At 40.3% G+C, this 15701-nt stretch overlaps 1 protein-coding gene across 1 annotated transcript; it reads right to left on the reverse strand.

The window, feature by feature from the left end:
- Positions 1-8100: 8100 nt before the first annotated feature.
- LOC311606448 (large ribosomal subunit protein eL39-like) lies at positions 8101-8346 on the reverse strand (the record flags this gene model as incomplete). Its single annotated transcript, XM_084797748.1, has 1 exon — positions 8101-8346. The coding sequence occupies one exon, from the start codon at positions 8344-8346 to the stop codon at positions 8101-8103; it is 246 nt and encodes an 81-aa protein (XP_084653874.1).
- Positions 8347-15701: the final 7355 nt, after the last annotated feature.

The raw sequence follows: 15701 nt of genomic DNA on the forward strand, positions 1-15701 counted from the left end.
CTCTCCTCGGAGACAAAAGACATCAGTAGTATTCCTGAAGCCAGCCTTGCATACTGTGGTACTAATGAGCCAGGCAAAATGTGTCATGAGTACAATAGTGGCACAAAGGTTATGGGTGTAACCAACCGCTTTCTGCTTGGATTTGATTCTGCTCAGCAGGTAAGAATCCAGATCTGGTACTGAAAGCCTGGTCAAAACCTTACGGCTCTGAGAGTCATAGGTCCTAGAGAGACTCTTACTACTGCTGTTCTGCTAAAGTAAAAAAAGGGCAATAAATAAATAAATAAATAAATAAATAAATAAATAAATAAATATGGGGAAATGAACAAGAAGGACAAAAGTTAACAGATATTGGAAAGTGAACAAGGAATCCCCAGGTAGAAGGTGGGAGACTGGAGGTGGAGGAGGTAGGTGACCATCTGCCTCAATATCTCTGGTAATTACCTACCTAAATCTAGGTGGCAGGCTGGACAGATGAGTGAAAGCATGATAGTAACCCAAAGCATCAGGAAGCCAAAGGAGTGACCTCCGAAGACGAGGCCACCAGGTCAGGTCAGTATAGTTAGGTGACTTTGCAAAAGAACTGACAAGGCTATGAAGGCACAGGAATCGGTTGAGAAATAATGAAATTGGGTCAGCAAATGTGCAGAGGTAGGAAAACCCACAGCAAGGTCTGGGCTTAGGATCAGATGCCCATCACTCAAAGTAAAAGACTAGTCTACGTGATTTGTGTTACCTGGTTCCCAATCTGACTTTGTCCTTTGTTTATTTATTTATTTATTTATTTATTTATTTATTTATTTATTTATTGACATTTGTTAAAAAAGGAAACAACCCTTCTCTAAACAACAGCAGTTTGTATTACATAGTGGGTTAAATGTATACAGGACTTCTTGTGCTTATTGTCTGAGTCAAATGTTAGACGTTTGCACATTGTCACTAGCAAGCCAGATGGAAAGAATATATCACCTATTGGGAAATGGAACTGCCGCATATGAACTAACCCAAAATCTATCAAGAGGTGCTCTTTTTTACTTGGGTGTTTTATAGAGAATTGATAATGTCGCTCACACGGCTCAAAACAAAAACACTTTCAATCTATGAATCTTGCTAAATAAATTTTCTGACCTCTCCACTCACCTTCTCCCCAAAGTAGGAATCATTTGGCTGGATTGAGCACTTTGTCCAAGAATTGAGAAGTGTGAGTGTGTGATTCTCTCTCTCTCTCTCTCTCTCTCTCTCTCTCTCTCTCTCTCTCTCTCTCTCTCTCTCTCTGTGTGTGTGTGTGTGTGTGTGTGTGTGTGTGTAGGTAGCAGAATGTGATTAACAGCACACTGAACCAATGATTCATAAGTTGAAACTAATTTAGAACCTAGACAATAGACAAGCTCACAAGCAAAGGAAAAGATAAAGTATATTGATGTCAATTGTCCTTCATTTGAATACAGCTTGGAGTCTGAGCTGAAAAAAAATGCAGTAGAGCTTGCTTCAGCTGTTGTATTTTCAAAAATGATTCATTTCCTTTCACTGCACATCTGGAAGCTCAGAGGTGAGTATTTTGGTATGTAAGGTTCAGTCAGAAGCAATTTGCAACTGAGCTCACGAATTGTTTATCAGACATCTAGTCCTGAGGTTAGGACCTGCGAGTGGCAGTGACACCGTTAGATTTCAGAACCAACTACTGAGATTAAAGCAGATTTCCCCAGTGGACCCTCCTTATATCCACAGGGCTGGGAATGCAGAGGCTTGGCTCCATAGAACCACTTTATGAGTCACCCAATGTGTTTTCCCTCAGTACAGGGAGTTGGCTACAGTTTCTCAGGGAAATATATCAATGGCTAAGGATACTACTCTTGGCAAGATCTACATGTTCCCGAGTCTAAGGAAAGTTCCAGCTATCAGAGATAGCAGATGAATCCCCATGGTCTAAGCATTTTTGCTTAGAGTCAAACCTAATGGAGAAGAGGAGAAAGTAAGAAGTGATAGAAAAACATTACACAAAAGATTTGAGGTCTTCTTTCACTGCTTGTGTCAGGCTGTGTCTCTATGCTGGCTGATAAATCCATGTTGTCGCTAACTACCTAAAATGGTGCTACGCGGCATGTAGTATATGACATCAGTTCTCCACTCTGACTCAACAGCTCCATGATCAGGAAAACTTGGTCTATCTGAGGGTCTCCATTTAAAAGTTTTATACTACTCACAGTCGATAGAGCTACACAGCTATACCCACTGCTACCTTTTCAAATCTTGCTCTCTGCATGGTTTACTTTTGTAAGCCATCCTATATTGTTTATTATTTCCTGAAAACTATGCTTACCCCCATGTCCAGGCCTTTGGTTCCACTCCCACATAGTACTGTCTCCTTCTTTGTCAAGTAGGATTCATCTAACTCTGTACTTCTTCACCCAAGTTCACTCGCTTCTAGCCTCTTTCTTTTATATTTGCTGCTGGTGTCCTTGATAACAGAGCCTACGGTTGTGTGCTTTCCTATGCTCCCACTACTAGTGAGATGTGCTGCCCATAGTGAGTGCCCAGCATGTTAATGACAATACTAAATGCAAAGAAATTTGGACTCGGGCAAAACTGGCCCATAGCCAACCTTTATTGTTTGCTGGATCCTTCTGATGCTCAGCTTTTACATCAAGTCCTGACAGCTCTGCCTAATCCAACTGTTCCTTGTTCCTCATCTTGTCACTGCATTTATCTGCCCATCACTGCTCATCTCACATTAAGTATACCCTATTTTCCTTCCTTGCTTCTAATCTTCCATTTTGCAGAACACAGTGTTAAAGCTATTTTTTTTAACTGTGTTTGTTTCTCAGTTTCTCTCTTAACCCAGCTATCACACAAATGATTGAGACTCTGTTATATGTCTTTAATAATAAGCTTCATAACACAATAACTGAGCAGTTATTACTCTATTCTTAACCCTCTAAGCTAATCAGATCTCCTCCCAGCATACATTCCAGAAATACTTGCACTTTGTAGCTTTCCCTGATCCAACTCCTCTCCTTATGTCTCCTGGACCTCTGCCCATGGCAAAATTCCCTACTTCCTCCTCACACTCCTCCTCCCCTGGCTGGCAGGAAGTCCATTCCTATTTTTCCCCTACTCAGTGATTGGCTGTATGCTGCTTTATTGGCATATCAGGAGACAATCGGGGAGCGATGTTTATTCAACATTGAGACAGGAGATTCTCAGAACAAAGACTGCAACCAGACATGGGGGTTAGAGAAATCAGCATTTGAATTACACAAATAGCCATATACCTACATCATAAAAAGACAACCTTTGTGTTCTAAAGTAAACCAGGCCATCTTGCATATGACCTGAAAACTCTTCAGTGTTTTCTCTCTGTGCTTAGAAGGAAGCCCAATTCCTAAACAAAAACAACTTCTAGACCCTATGCCTGTTACTTTTGCGCTAGCTAACCACCTTACCTATCTTCCTTTCTTTTACAGAACTCTTCATGTGAACCTCTAGACAGTTCTAGAAATATCTGCATTAAGATCCTATGCCTGGCAGTTATTCTTCCTTCAACAATGGTCTATTCTGTCATCTCTCACATTTCAGTTCAAATGTCCCCATGACCTAGAAAACTTTCTGATCACCCTATTTAGGGCATTCTTATTCACATCCTTTCTACTAGTTTCAGCATATTGAACTGTTGTGTTCCACAAAGTGCTTTCCTTCTTCCTGATAAGCTTTGTTGCAGATGCTCCAATTCATTTTTAACTGGCTATTTAAAAGTATTCTTCACAGAGTGCTAGAACTTTCTTTGTGTATCAGCTCCCTCTCTGATACCCTACCCTGATTTCTTTGGCTGCCCAGATTTCCATCTCTGCCCCATTCCAAGGTCTTCTCTCTCTACATCACCATTGGGAAATTTTGTTGGAAGCCATGATGGCAGTAGAATACAGATCACATGACCTCATCTCGCATGGGTTATTGTCCTTTGTCACTTATGTTCAGTGTGTCAAGTCAAAGTATTACTTATTTTATGTACTTTTTATTATTTTAACTGTTTTGAGAATAGAGCCTATCTGGTCAATTCTACTTGATTTTGAGTGGAAGTAGAAGTCCCTTGGTGTTTATGAACATAGCATAATCCAATTCTTCAAGCTGGCTCTCTAAGTAACAATTCTAATGGGAAATAAAATGGTGACTAGGTGGGTTGGGAAAGAGAGAAAGAGAAAAATATATCATTAAATCCCATACCTTCACTAGGCTGTGTTGGTTATTAGGAAATAGAAATGGAAACTGTCTATGTGTTAATTACTGCCTTATAGGGAGTACATGACACAGGCTGTACTAAATGGAACTCTTTGCATTTGGGTGGGAATGAAGTAGAGCTCAGTAAGGTGAAAGCAAAACTAAGCCCATCTGGAGCCTCTTCTCTCCTGAAGCGATGTGACCTTCCTCGCCATGGAGGTCATCTGCCAGCACAATGGATGTGAGCACTTCACAGGATGCGCTCATTATACCACAAACACAGAACAGGGACCAAGCAACCACAGGGCAACACAGAAAATTGTTTTATAAGCCGACTTTTACAAATTGATTTCAAAACTGGGGAGCAATTACCATTAAGAAAATAATTTGCTGCTCTGAAGAGGGTAGGGCAAGGCAGTGGTTCAAAGATAACCTAAGCCATCATTAGAGAAATCCAGTTATTTAGTCAATTTTACTTATTTACAGGACTAAAGATTAATGAGTACAGATACTCACTCAGACAGTAATTAGGTTTCAAAAACATACTATAACACAATCAATCATGGCTCTTGAACATAATGGCATTAGGGCAGAGCCCTCTTTCAACTCCAGTTATTAGCAAGTGATTGGTGAACGGTGAGCTTATGCTGAGAGCCTACTCCAGGGCCCTGCAATAAAGTGAAAGAAATTCCTTGGGATAATAGAAAGCATCTTTATCCTTTGTCCTTCACCTGGACATTCAGAGCTACACAGGAATCTGTAACATAACTTCAGGGTTGGTAGCACTTTGCTATAGTTGACAATTTACTCTTCGTTCAGCGTTACTTGAGGGTCCGTCTCTATTCATACACTTTCATTTATAATTTTTGAAACTTACTTTCTCTAGACTTTCCAAATAAGGATAAGCTTGTTTTTTTTTTTTTATAAACAAATTGGGACCACATGGTACCTAAGCGGGGAGAAAATAAAAATGAAAGAAAGACAAAGGAATTTCCTTCATCTGCTCTTACTTCGAAAAAGACAACCTCTCTGGTCAGTAACCAAGGGAAACTGGCCAAATCTGTAAGTCCCAGGCTCCTGGAACCTAGTGGAGAAGAGGTAAGAAAGGGAAAAAGCAGTAAACATTTGGAATTGTTTTAAATAAATAACGTTTTAAAAAGAATGGAGCGCAACGTTTCTGCGCAGCTTTCCTACGTTAACACCACACATGACCATGGTACCCTTTGCAGATATGAGAACGATGGTTCGTGATGGGATGAGCAGTGCTGTTTCTCTGGGTTCTCTACCCTCCAGAAACAAGCCGCTATGCTTGAATCCTACTCTAAGGGAAACGCAAGGGTTAATCTTGAGAAAGTGTCCCTACTACTATCTGGGCTTCCATAACGAGTATTTTCCTGTTAGGATCCATTTCTATTTAATAATCTCTCCACCTATTTTTTCTTTCTAAATTATTATTATTATTATTATTATTATTATTATTATTATTATTATTATTAATTCGCTTTACATTCCGGTCATAGCCTCCTCCCACATCTCCTCCCAGTCCCACCCTTCCTCCCTCTTACCACATCCGAGATCCACCCCTACCCACCCACCCTAGCTAGTCAACTAGCATCAGGACTGAGCATGGTCTCTTCTGCTGTGGCCTGGCAAGGCAGTCTGGCCAGGGGGAAGTGACCAAAACTCAGACAACAAAGTTCATGTCAGAGGCAGCCCCTGCTCATCTGACCATATGAATCCTGAGCTGTCCGTTGCCAGCATCTGTGTAGGGGCCTAGGTCCTGTGCGTGCATGGTCTTTGGTTGGTGCTTCAGTCTCAGCAGGTCCCTCTGGGTCCCAGCTAGTTGGCTCTGTTGGTCTTCTTGTGGACCTCCTGAATAAATCGATACATCTCTCAAAGAAAATATTAAATCTCCATCCATTTTTAATAATCGCCTCCCTCCTACTGCTTTTCTCACTAACCTCAGTTTTATATCAAAGTACGCAGGAAGCGTACCAGCTCACACTGTGCTGCAGAGACACCACAGACCACCTCAAAAGGCACATATGCTTTTTCTTGTGACATCACAGTGCACTTTGTTGAATTTGTAATCTTACCCTTCACATTTTCCCCTTTTTTCCTTTTAGTAGATAACTTATTTTTTCTGTGGTTATTTGTATAGAGTCCATGTACTTCATTTTTAGACTATTAGATTTTCTCTGATGCATCTCATTTTTTGTTACAGATTATTCAGGCTATGGAATTAATCTAAGACTGTGTAAACATGGCTGTTGTAACCACAAAATCTTTAAAAATTTTTTTAAATAAAAATATTAGTATCATTCAATCTGACTGTTGTTTAGTTGTCATAACAGCAAACAACAGGTATTCCCTGGCTTTCTTTAAACAAATCATATTTCTGTTTAGAACTAACATCCTCTAACCATGTGAAAGTCCAACTAATTCTTCCCCAAGGGGAAAAGACCCTATTTAAACTTTGAAACTCAGTCATGAGGAAGACAACTTTAGTTGACTATCGAGTCTTGCATTTGCTGTTTGGTTTATGTGAGACTCAGGCACCTGCCATTCTGCAGAAGCTTAAACAAGTTTCTCTTGCCCTTTGCCAAGCTTTCTGGGGAGAGCAGCGCTGTGAGGCTTGCAGAACTGCCAGGATTCTAGCTCCAAGACAAGACTCTGTCAAGGAGGGATTGATTTCAAGTGCCAGCAAAGGCATCCCTTGACGTGTCTCCCTCCATCAATATTTCCAACACTCACATGTGCTGTAAATCAGACCTTCCTCATGCATCCAACATTAAGAAGGGTGGAAAGTTCTGGCAACCAAGGAAGGGTGCTGCCCCATAAATGCCCAGTGAGCCCTTGACAGTGAATCATTTGTTTAGAAAAAAAAACAAAACAAAACAAAACAAAACAAAAAACCACTGAGTCCTTTATTCTTATAATAGTCTTCTCATCAAAGCCTTTTCACTTCCTTCCCAATCTCATTCATCTTTCTATGCTAAAAATCCATCCTGTCTCCTGAAATGTATAATTTTATCCCATACTATCTTGTATTTGCAGCTTCAGATTTGTTTCCACTCCCTTCTGTATTTTATTGGTCCTTCCCACTGGAATGAAAATATCATGAAGACACTTAAGATTTGTTTGCTGAAGTACGGGTTGCACTTAGCAAACCGTGGGCATAATAGGAGATCAAAAGATAAGATTTGATGCTCTGGAGGGAAAACTGTAAATGGCCTCACAATCCTGAGTACAGTGCCTGTATTCGGTTGTCACAGTATCTGTCTATTCACCTGAGGCTGAACACGCATGCTAGTCAGGAGCTGTCCATGCTTAGTGTATTTTCAATAACAGGTGACAAAAATGTTAAATTATAAGTAGAAAAAGCCATGTAAAATGGCCTTCAATTATTTACTATGTCATTGAGTAATTCTATAACATAGATTTAGTGATTTTAAGCAATTTTCTGGGAAAAGATAATTGAATGATACTCAATTGTTTTGATCCATTGGCGCTACTACCACTAAGAATTAGTCACAAATTAGCAGACTAGATTTAAAAAAAACAGGTTTTTTTTTTGTTCCCTTTCATATTCGAGTTACAAATGTGAAATCAGTTTTCCTTAGCATACTTTTTGGTTTTATAAAATTAAATACAGATATTTTCCTTATTATAAAATTTGTATCTACTATCCCAACATTTTTTAACTTTGGTGTAAGCAAGTCTACATTAGCATATCTTGTTCCAGGTGCACTCATTTTATTGGCTGTTATCTCTATAGAGGAACCAAGCGTTTCTGTGCAAAAAAAGGAAACAAGATTGATTTTGAAAAGTCTTACATTTTATTACTTGACAAACCACCTCCCCAATCTAGACTTGACCAAGTCACTAGGTTGAAAATGTCGAACTCCATCTGGTAGAATCGATCGATGACCATGCCTTAATATAAAGCCTCAGTCTTGCCATTGTGTGAATCCTTAAAAGTGCCAGCCTCGTTCTCCTCCAGTGTCTTCTCTTGGAGTTGTACCTGATCTTATTACAAGTTTTCACCTGAATCCATTGAGGAACGGGCTGATTTTGCTTTTGTTTCCTGGCCAAGAATTGCTTGATTCTGAAAGTCTTGTGAGAAGACATTATGAGAATCTGAGTCTGATGTTTGGCTCATGATGGGGGAAGAAAGAAGAGCAGGAAACATAAGGTTTCGTAGTTCATATAATAGTTGATCTAATCCAGACATAGGTGTGCATTTTTGTAGTCCTGGCTGAGGAAGGCTGATTCAGGAAGATCACCTCAAAGGCAAATAAAGCCATACTATAATTAGGGGGTGTTGACAATTGCATCTGTGCCTATGTGACATCACAGCAGCAGTGGTTGCTTGCACTGGGCCTGAGCAAACCTAGGCTTGTCAACAGCCAATCACAGAGCAAGAAGGGTCTTGTAGGATCCTCCCACTGACAAACTATGGAATAGTGGTGGATTCTGGGGGAAAGGACAGTCATTATGTTCATTTGTATACCCAATGGTGAGTCCTTCAGGCTCCAGTGGATAGTTTCCAGCTCAGAGCCACACAGGCAGACTTGCATAAAATCAATGGGTCACAATACAAAAAGGCATAAGGAGGGGAGATGAAAGTTTAGGGCGGAAGGATGAGGTGACAAGGTGGAAAGTTGGGGGTGGGCATAAACAAAATGGATTATACGCATGTGTGAAATTGTCAAAGAACAAATTTAATCAATTTTTTAAAAAAATTTCATATCTGTGAAAAACCTCCCCACATTCCATGAAGATGTAATTACCTCTCTGAATATTTCCAATCTCTGATTGGTTCACTCTGAAGATGCAGTCACTGTAAATGTGAAAGGTACTGACTATACCTAGCCCCCTCTCAATCTGTCCTTCGTCAATTAAAATGTTATTACTATGAAGATTTAAATTTTCCCAGAGTTCTAACAATCTCTTCCAAACCTTCCTTGTGGGTGAAATTACTGTGCAAAGAAAGGAAACAAAAATTTAATAATTCTTATAAGGCTTGATTTTATCCAGATATAGTTGTGCATTTCATAACACCAGCTGAGAGAGGCTGAGTCAGGAGGTTCACCACAAAGTCAAGGACAGTCTAGGCTACATATCTAGTCCTTGTTTAGAAAAAACTGAATGCCTGGTAATAATAATGAAAAAAATTTAAACTCTACCTTCAAATTAGAGTCTTGAAGGTAATTCTAAAGTAGCAATCTACTGTGGATTTGGCCATGCATATTTGTACGTGTCTACTTGCTTAAATGTGAGTGTACATGTAGAGCTACGCATGAGTTATTTGTTTTTCTAGTGTAAGTTTAGAATTCATTTGTTGAGTTGTCATTGGTACATTGTTTAAATTTTCTTTCACCACTCTCTCCCCTCTCCCCATTTTCCTTATGTCTTCATTCCCTAACTTTGGCCAAACATCCATATTTCACAAGTTAAGAACTTAAGCCTTATCAGGGTGAAGAGACCTGATAGGCTATGGTCCTATGATGGAGAAGGAGAGCCCTTCCTGTCAGAGGTCTAGGAGAGGGGAAGGGTGGAAGGGCGGGGCATAGGAAGGGGAAGATACAATAAGAGGACAACAATTGGGATGTAATTTGAATAAAATTTCTTAAAAAGAACTTAAGTGTTTACCTATTTTGCCTAATTTTATAACAAGTGAGTAAGTTATTAACCATGACTCCCGGATCTATCTGAACCACATGTGTCTCAAGCTTCTCTGTTAGGTCAGCCAACTAAACCTGGAGATATGAGAGCCAGGATATGCTGAGGGTTAAGAGTTATCTCACACCGACTCTGACATGAACCCTGGTGCCCCATATTTGACCATTTCTCGTTGGTGAGGAGGCCTGATAGCACTCAGAGAAAGGATAAGCAGGCCACCAGGATGAGACCTGATAGGCTATGACAATATGATGGGAAAGGAGGTCCCCTTCTGTCACAGACCTAGGTGTAGGCCCAATTTTCTTAACCAATATATTTTATAAAAACATATTAATTGAGTGTACGTCACTTATAACCCAACTAACCAAACCAACAGGAAAAGAGGATTAAGAAACACAATAACAAAACAGTAAGGATATCAGTTCTGAGGAGCGATTCTCCTGGCGTAATCAGCAGGATTTCTTCTGCTGGAACCTGGAGTAACCAGAATCCAGAACCCCAAAGCCTTCCATCAAGCAGCTCTCTCTAGGAGCGTCTTAAAGTGCAGCGATGAACAGCCAAAACTATCTAAAGTCTCCAAAAAGCCCCACCTCCAGTTCTGGGATCTTTTATATATCTCCTCCAAGAGTCTGGTCACTGGATCCCTTCAGCTGACAATAATCAAGCTCCCACATGAGGTGGTTGGTCATCTAGTGGATTAACCTCACCTGTTCTCTCACAAGACCATTCCAATCCCACACTTGGGATCCTAAAAAACAGGTTTATCTCTCCTTCATCTCCCCCTGTCTATTTAATAAAACAAGCTATATACAACACCTAGGGGAGGGGAATAGGATGAAAGAGGGAGGGGGAGGAACAGGAAGATACAAGTGAGGGGATAACAATGGAGATGTAATCTGAATAAATTAATTAAATAAATTTTTTAAAAGGGGAAAAAAAGAGTTACGTCACTAGGTCCAGCCTCTTTTAACACCAGGGTAAAGAGAAGCAGTCATTGTTTGCAGAAAAAGAGATAATCCTTAAACATAGGCCATTCCTGCATATCAGATGTCCATAGATCTTCTCCCATTCAAAATCTCTCCTTGCTCCCATTTCCATGGAAATAAATTCATGTCCTGTGGTTGGACATCATTCTCTTTCTAAACACATCATAACACATGCACACACACACACACACACACACACACACACACACAAACTGAATGCCCACCCTGACCATAGAGGATATGCTTTTCACAAAGGCAAGGAGGTTTAATGAAGATCATGAGTCTGGGTTTTGCTCTTTCAGAAGCTGCCAACGCGTCTTAGACACAGGACCATTCCATGGGCTGGAGATCAGGTTTCTATCTTCATAGCTTCTTACAGCCTTATACCCCATGCTCCCTGCCAGACTCCTTGGTGACAAGGAGGCCAGAGGGAAATAGAAATAAGATATGAGGTAGGAACAAGGCAGAACATTTGTGTGTAAGGTGTACAAGTCACCAAACCCAAAACCCTAAGCAGGTCAGTCCTCTGTTATAGTTTGAACTACCGCAGAGCATTCTAGTCTTTAATACTTTAAGAAAAGCTTATTATGACAAGCCAATGACAGCACTTTCAGTAGGTCAATAAATCATGGATGTATCATATCACAGAGATGACAGCTATGTAAAGCATCATAGGAAATCTGATATTATTTCAACAAAATAGCAACTGCAGTCTCTTGGCACTTACTGCAATTTTAAGTCAAGGTTTAAAATATGTTACTATTAATATTGTTGAATGGGAAATTTTCTTGGATGGAGTACTGAGAAATTAAGCATTTTCTTTTGGTTCGGTTCAGAGTTTAGTATGAGTCAAAATCAAGTAGTGCACAAGGAATGGCTTGCAAATGCCTCTTCTCGGGCAGATGCTCCAGCTATGCCTTATAACTATGTTGATGTTCTGCTTGCTTCTTGTACTTTGTTCAAGTTGGGTGGGTGGGTGGGGGGAATTCAAACCATATGAAAAGTGGGATGAAAAGATTGTTGGGAGCTTTCACTCATGGCTTCTTTCCAAGCATCTGGTAAGAGGGGAGATGTTAATTTTTTAATAATGTTTAGGGCATGGTTGAGTAGGAATTGGAGGCTGACCCAACCTTGTTTTGTTACTTTCGACCTGGAAACTTTGAAGCAGTTGTCAAAGCCGGGGTGACAGATGTTAGCAGTGAAGGGCAGAAAGGCAACAACTCACTTCTCTTCCCAAGCCGAAAATTATCCTGCGCCAACATTTTTTTGTTGTTGTTGTTGTTGTTCTTTCAGCAGAGAGGGAGGGAAATGGAAGGATTAAGAAAGAATAATAAACTCTGGTATGTGGCTAGTAATTTATGATATATAAAACGCTTTGCATATTTCATCTCATGTGATCTTTAGATCAACTTTCTACAGCAGGTAATTAAAGAATCTGCTGTCATTCTGCCCATGTGAGAAGGTGAAGGCACTGAGAGCTTATACTACATGGCCCTTAAACCAATGGTAGAAACAGGACCATAATCTGGAGCTCCCGTGGTCAGTTCAGAGCTTTTCCCTTTATCTAGGTTTACATTTCTTTTATTCCAGCTACCACACCAATGTTAGCAAATCATAAAACACTGCCAGAGTATGACTATCATAAGGAATATTTTCAGGCCTCCCCGCTTCAGGTTTATTCACACCAAACTTTGCAATGAACCCTTATGGTACTCTTTCCAAGACTGTTCATCTGATGTGTCTGCTTTAAGTTTTTATTGCTGTAATTCAGTAATTTGGGGTCATGGTACCAGTTGTGCCTCATATTCTTCCTGATCCTGGCCTCAGACTTCTTTCCTTCTCTGATCTAGACACCAGGAAGGGTGTGGCGCCATGAATTCTTGGCAAGGAAGAAGATGATCTATAGTAAATCTCTTATCTCCTGGGAGATTTTAATAAAATGCTCAGTTAATCAACCTTATCGTCCAAAGTTTGTTTGAATGCTCATCAGGCTGACATAGACACTTCGACTCAATGACCATTTTGTAAACTAAAATGTTTAGGTTACCATACAACTAGCATGGACGTCATTGTGGCATTTCTGTACATACGTGTCATCACACTTTGTTCATCATGAAGAAGATGAAGAAGGATAAAGAGCTGAAGTAGCTTCAGGTAACAATGCACAGCTTGAAAAGGAACAAAATAAAGATGTTCAATCTACTAACGCTCCCAGTTCACCCACTCCCCAGGCTGAGACTTGGGACTCTTTTGCCATCTAACATTGTTCTAAGAAGACATTGCATATCAAAATATAAATCTTTGCAAAAGTACATTATACTTTTGTCCCACAAACAGTGGGAACAAATCTGTCCCACTGTTCCGCCATGATAATTCCCACCCCTGGACATCCTCAAATTTAAAGTACAGCCTCAGTCCCTGTAGATTCTTCTTCCTAGCAGTCGCTATATCCTTTCCTTTGATTTTCTTTTCTGGGTCCAGCTTGGTGAACAACTGGAAATGGATTTTGGCCTATAATTGTCAACAGGAGGGCCTGCCAAATCTGTGTCTGCACAGAAATAAACCCAAATTGGCAGAGAGGTGAGGAGCTCAGCCATTGCGGTCTCATCAGAGTAACATCCTCCCGAGAGGTCCATAAAGCAGCCAGTTCTCAGTGAAGGCTGAAGAACCCACACAGTTAAGAGGCAACATAAAAATGGACTACACACAAACAAGGCACAGGGGTTTAGAAATAAACCACCCCAGGCAACTCGTCTATCACAAGACACAGAGTTGCCTGTGGGGCTGGAATGCCCAGATTCCACAGTGATGTCCAGCCCACTGGTCGCTGTCAGTCTACGCTGCCTTTGACTTATATGTATCTAATGTCTATTTGTGCATATCTGTGATCTGCGACAGGAAATGAAGGTATATATTCTCTACCTCTGCAGCTTATTTCAAAGATTTGGAGCCTATATAATACTTAAGAAAGTATGTTTGAAACAACCATAGGAAGCCTTATCTCTGTCCCTTATTAGTTAAAAGTCTTGGGTTCCATTATATCAGCTTTCTCAGCTCAGCCTCAGAAGCAGATCACCACCATGGGAACAGAAATGTCGATTTAATAGACCACAGACATGAAGGAACTGATCATGATGCCAACCTTAGAATAAGTGACCAATAAATGTTTAAAATGAACACACACACACACACACACACACACACACACACACACACACTTTATGTTTGTTCTAAAACCTGACTGAGTCTGAATGCAAGCTGGACTGTGTGGTGCAGACCTACAGTCTTGGCTCCGTCTAAGTCAGAAGGATCGAAAGCTCAAGGCATGCCCAAGCTTCAGAGAGGAATCAAGGCCAGTCTGGATAAAGTACTCAGACTCTGAATCAAAATACAAGTTAAACATAGGGTGTGAGATATAGCTCAACGATAGAGAACTTGCCTAGGACATTTGAGGGCTTAGGCAGCCTCAGCCCTGGAAGAAAAATGTGAAAGAACTTGGAATAACAAGAAATGGTCTATTATCTTATAGTTTACTACTGAAACACATTATATCTATCAATGACTGTGTATTGGAAGTCTAAATGCTGCCTTTAGTAATGCTGGCCATTTTTTATATCATTTGATCAGGGCTTGCTATAAATTTAGATGTAAATTTACAGGGTAGTATTTTTCCAGTGCCCTACACTGGTATTAAACATCTCATATATATACTTGCCATGGATCCCTCATAGGGAAAGTGTGCTTTCCTACTTTTTGGCGTTCAAGTTGGCGATGAGATCACTTTGATATTCTGGGACAGTAAGAACAGTTGGAATTAGTTTCACACCATAGACTCCAAGATGTCTCTGCTCTTGTGAAATGTGTCCCTCCAGGGAGCTATCGTTTTCAGAGTGGTAACAGCCATGTGAAGCAGGCCTGAGGCCAATCACATAGTGAGCCAAGTTCAGTTGAGCCATAGGTGTGAATGATAAGTAAATTCTTATTTTTGTATACTATTAGGTTTTCTATTGGTATTATAGTGACAATAACAAACAAAAATCACAAGCATAAGTCAACTCCTCTTTGGAGGGGAGAAGAGTGATCTCTGGACAGCTGTTTGTCCTCTGGAGCTTCTGTGCTAAAAGGCAGGAGCAGAACCTACTCCCAGGGATCTGTAGGACAGAGATCATGGCAATGAAGAACCCTGGGAAGTTTGCTAAAAAATTTCCCCAAAGCCTTGAACCAGCTTGTCCCATCTGCTTGCGGATTTGTCTCTAATCAAAGGAAGCTCAGTCCAGCCGATTCCATATGAAGGAAGATAGAAAAGCAGGAGCCCTAAAAAGGAGACTGAGTCATTTAAAAATAGCTAAGACCTCGACATGAAGGAGGCCAAGAAAACACAGGGACAAAACTGTCACGTGAAAGAGTGCAGAAATCTCTCCTCTATGTGTTGATTTCTCCCACTTCCAAAAAATCAGAGTCTCTCCACTGCATCAACATAAAAATCTTCTCAGGCAAAAACCCAGTATAGACTTTGGCTCACTTTATATCTAAATGTTGCCCCTACAGATATTTTCATAACTGACAAATATTTAAGAATATAATATAGCCTATCCCCTGTAACAACAATAATAAAACCATCATCATCATCATCACCACCATCATCATCATCACCATCATCACCATCATCATCATCATCACCATCATCACCACCACCACCATCATCATCACCATCATCACCATTATCACCATCATCACCATCATCATCACCATCATCATCACCATCATCATCATCATCATCACCATCACCATCATCATCATCATCACAGACAACAG

The sequence above is a fragment of the Acomys minous genome (assembly GCF_964271855.1).
Source record: "Acomys minous genome assembly, chromosome: 10".
NCBI classification, from domain to species: Eukaryota; Metazoa; Chordata; class Mammalia; order Rodentia; family Muridae; genus Acomys; species Acomys minous.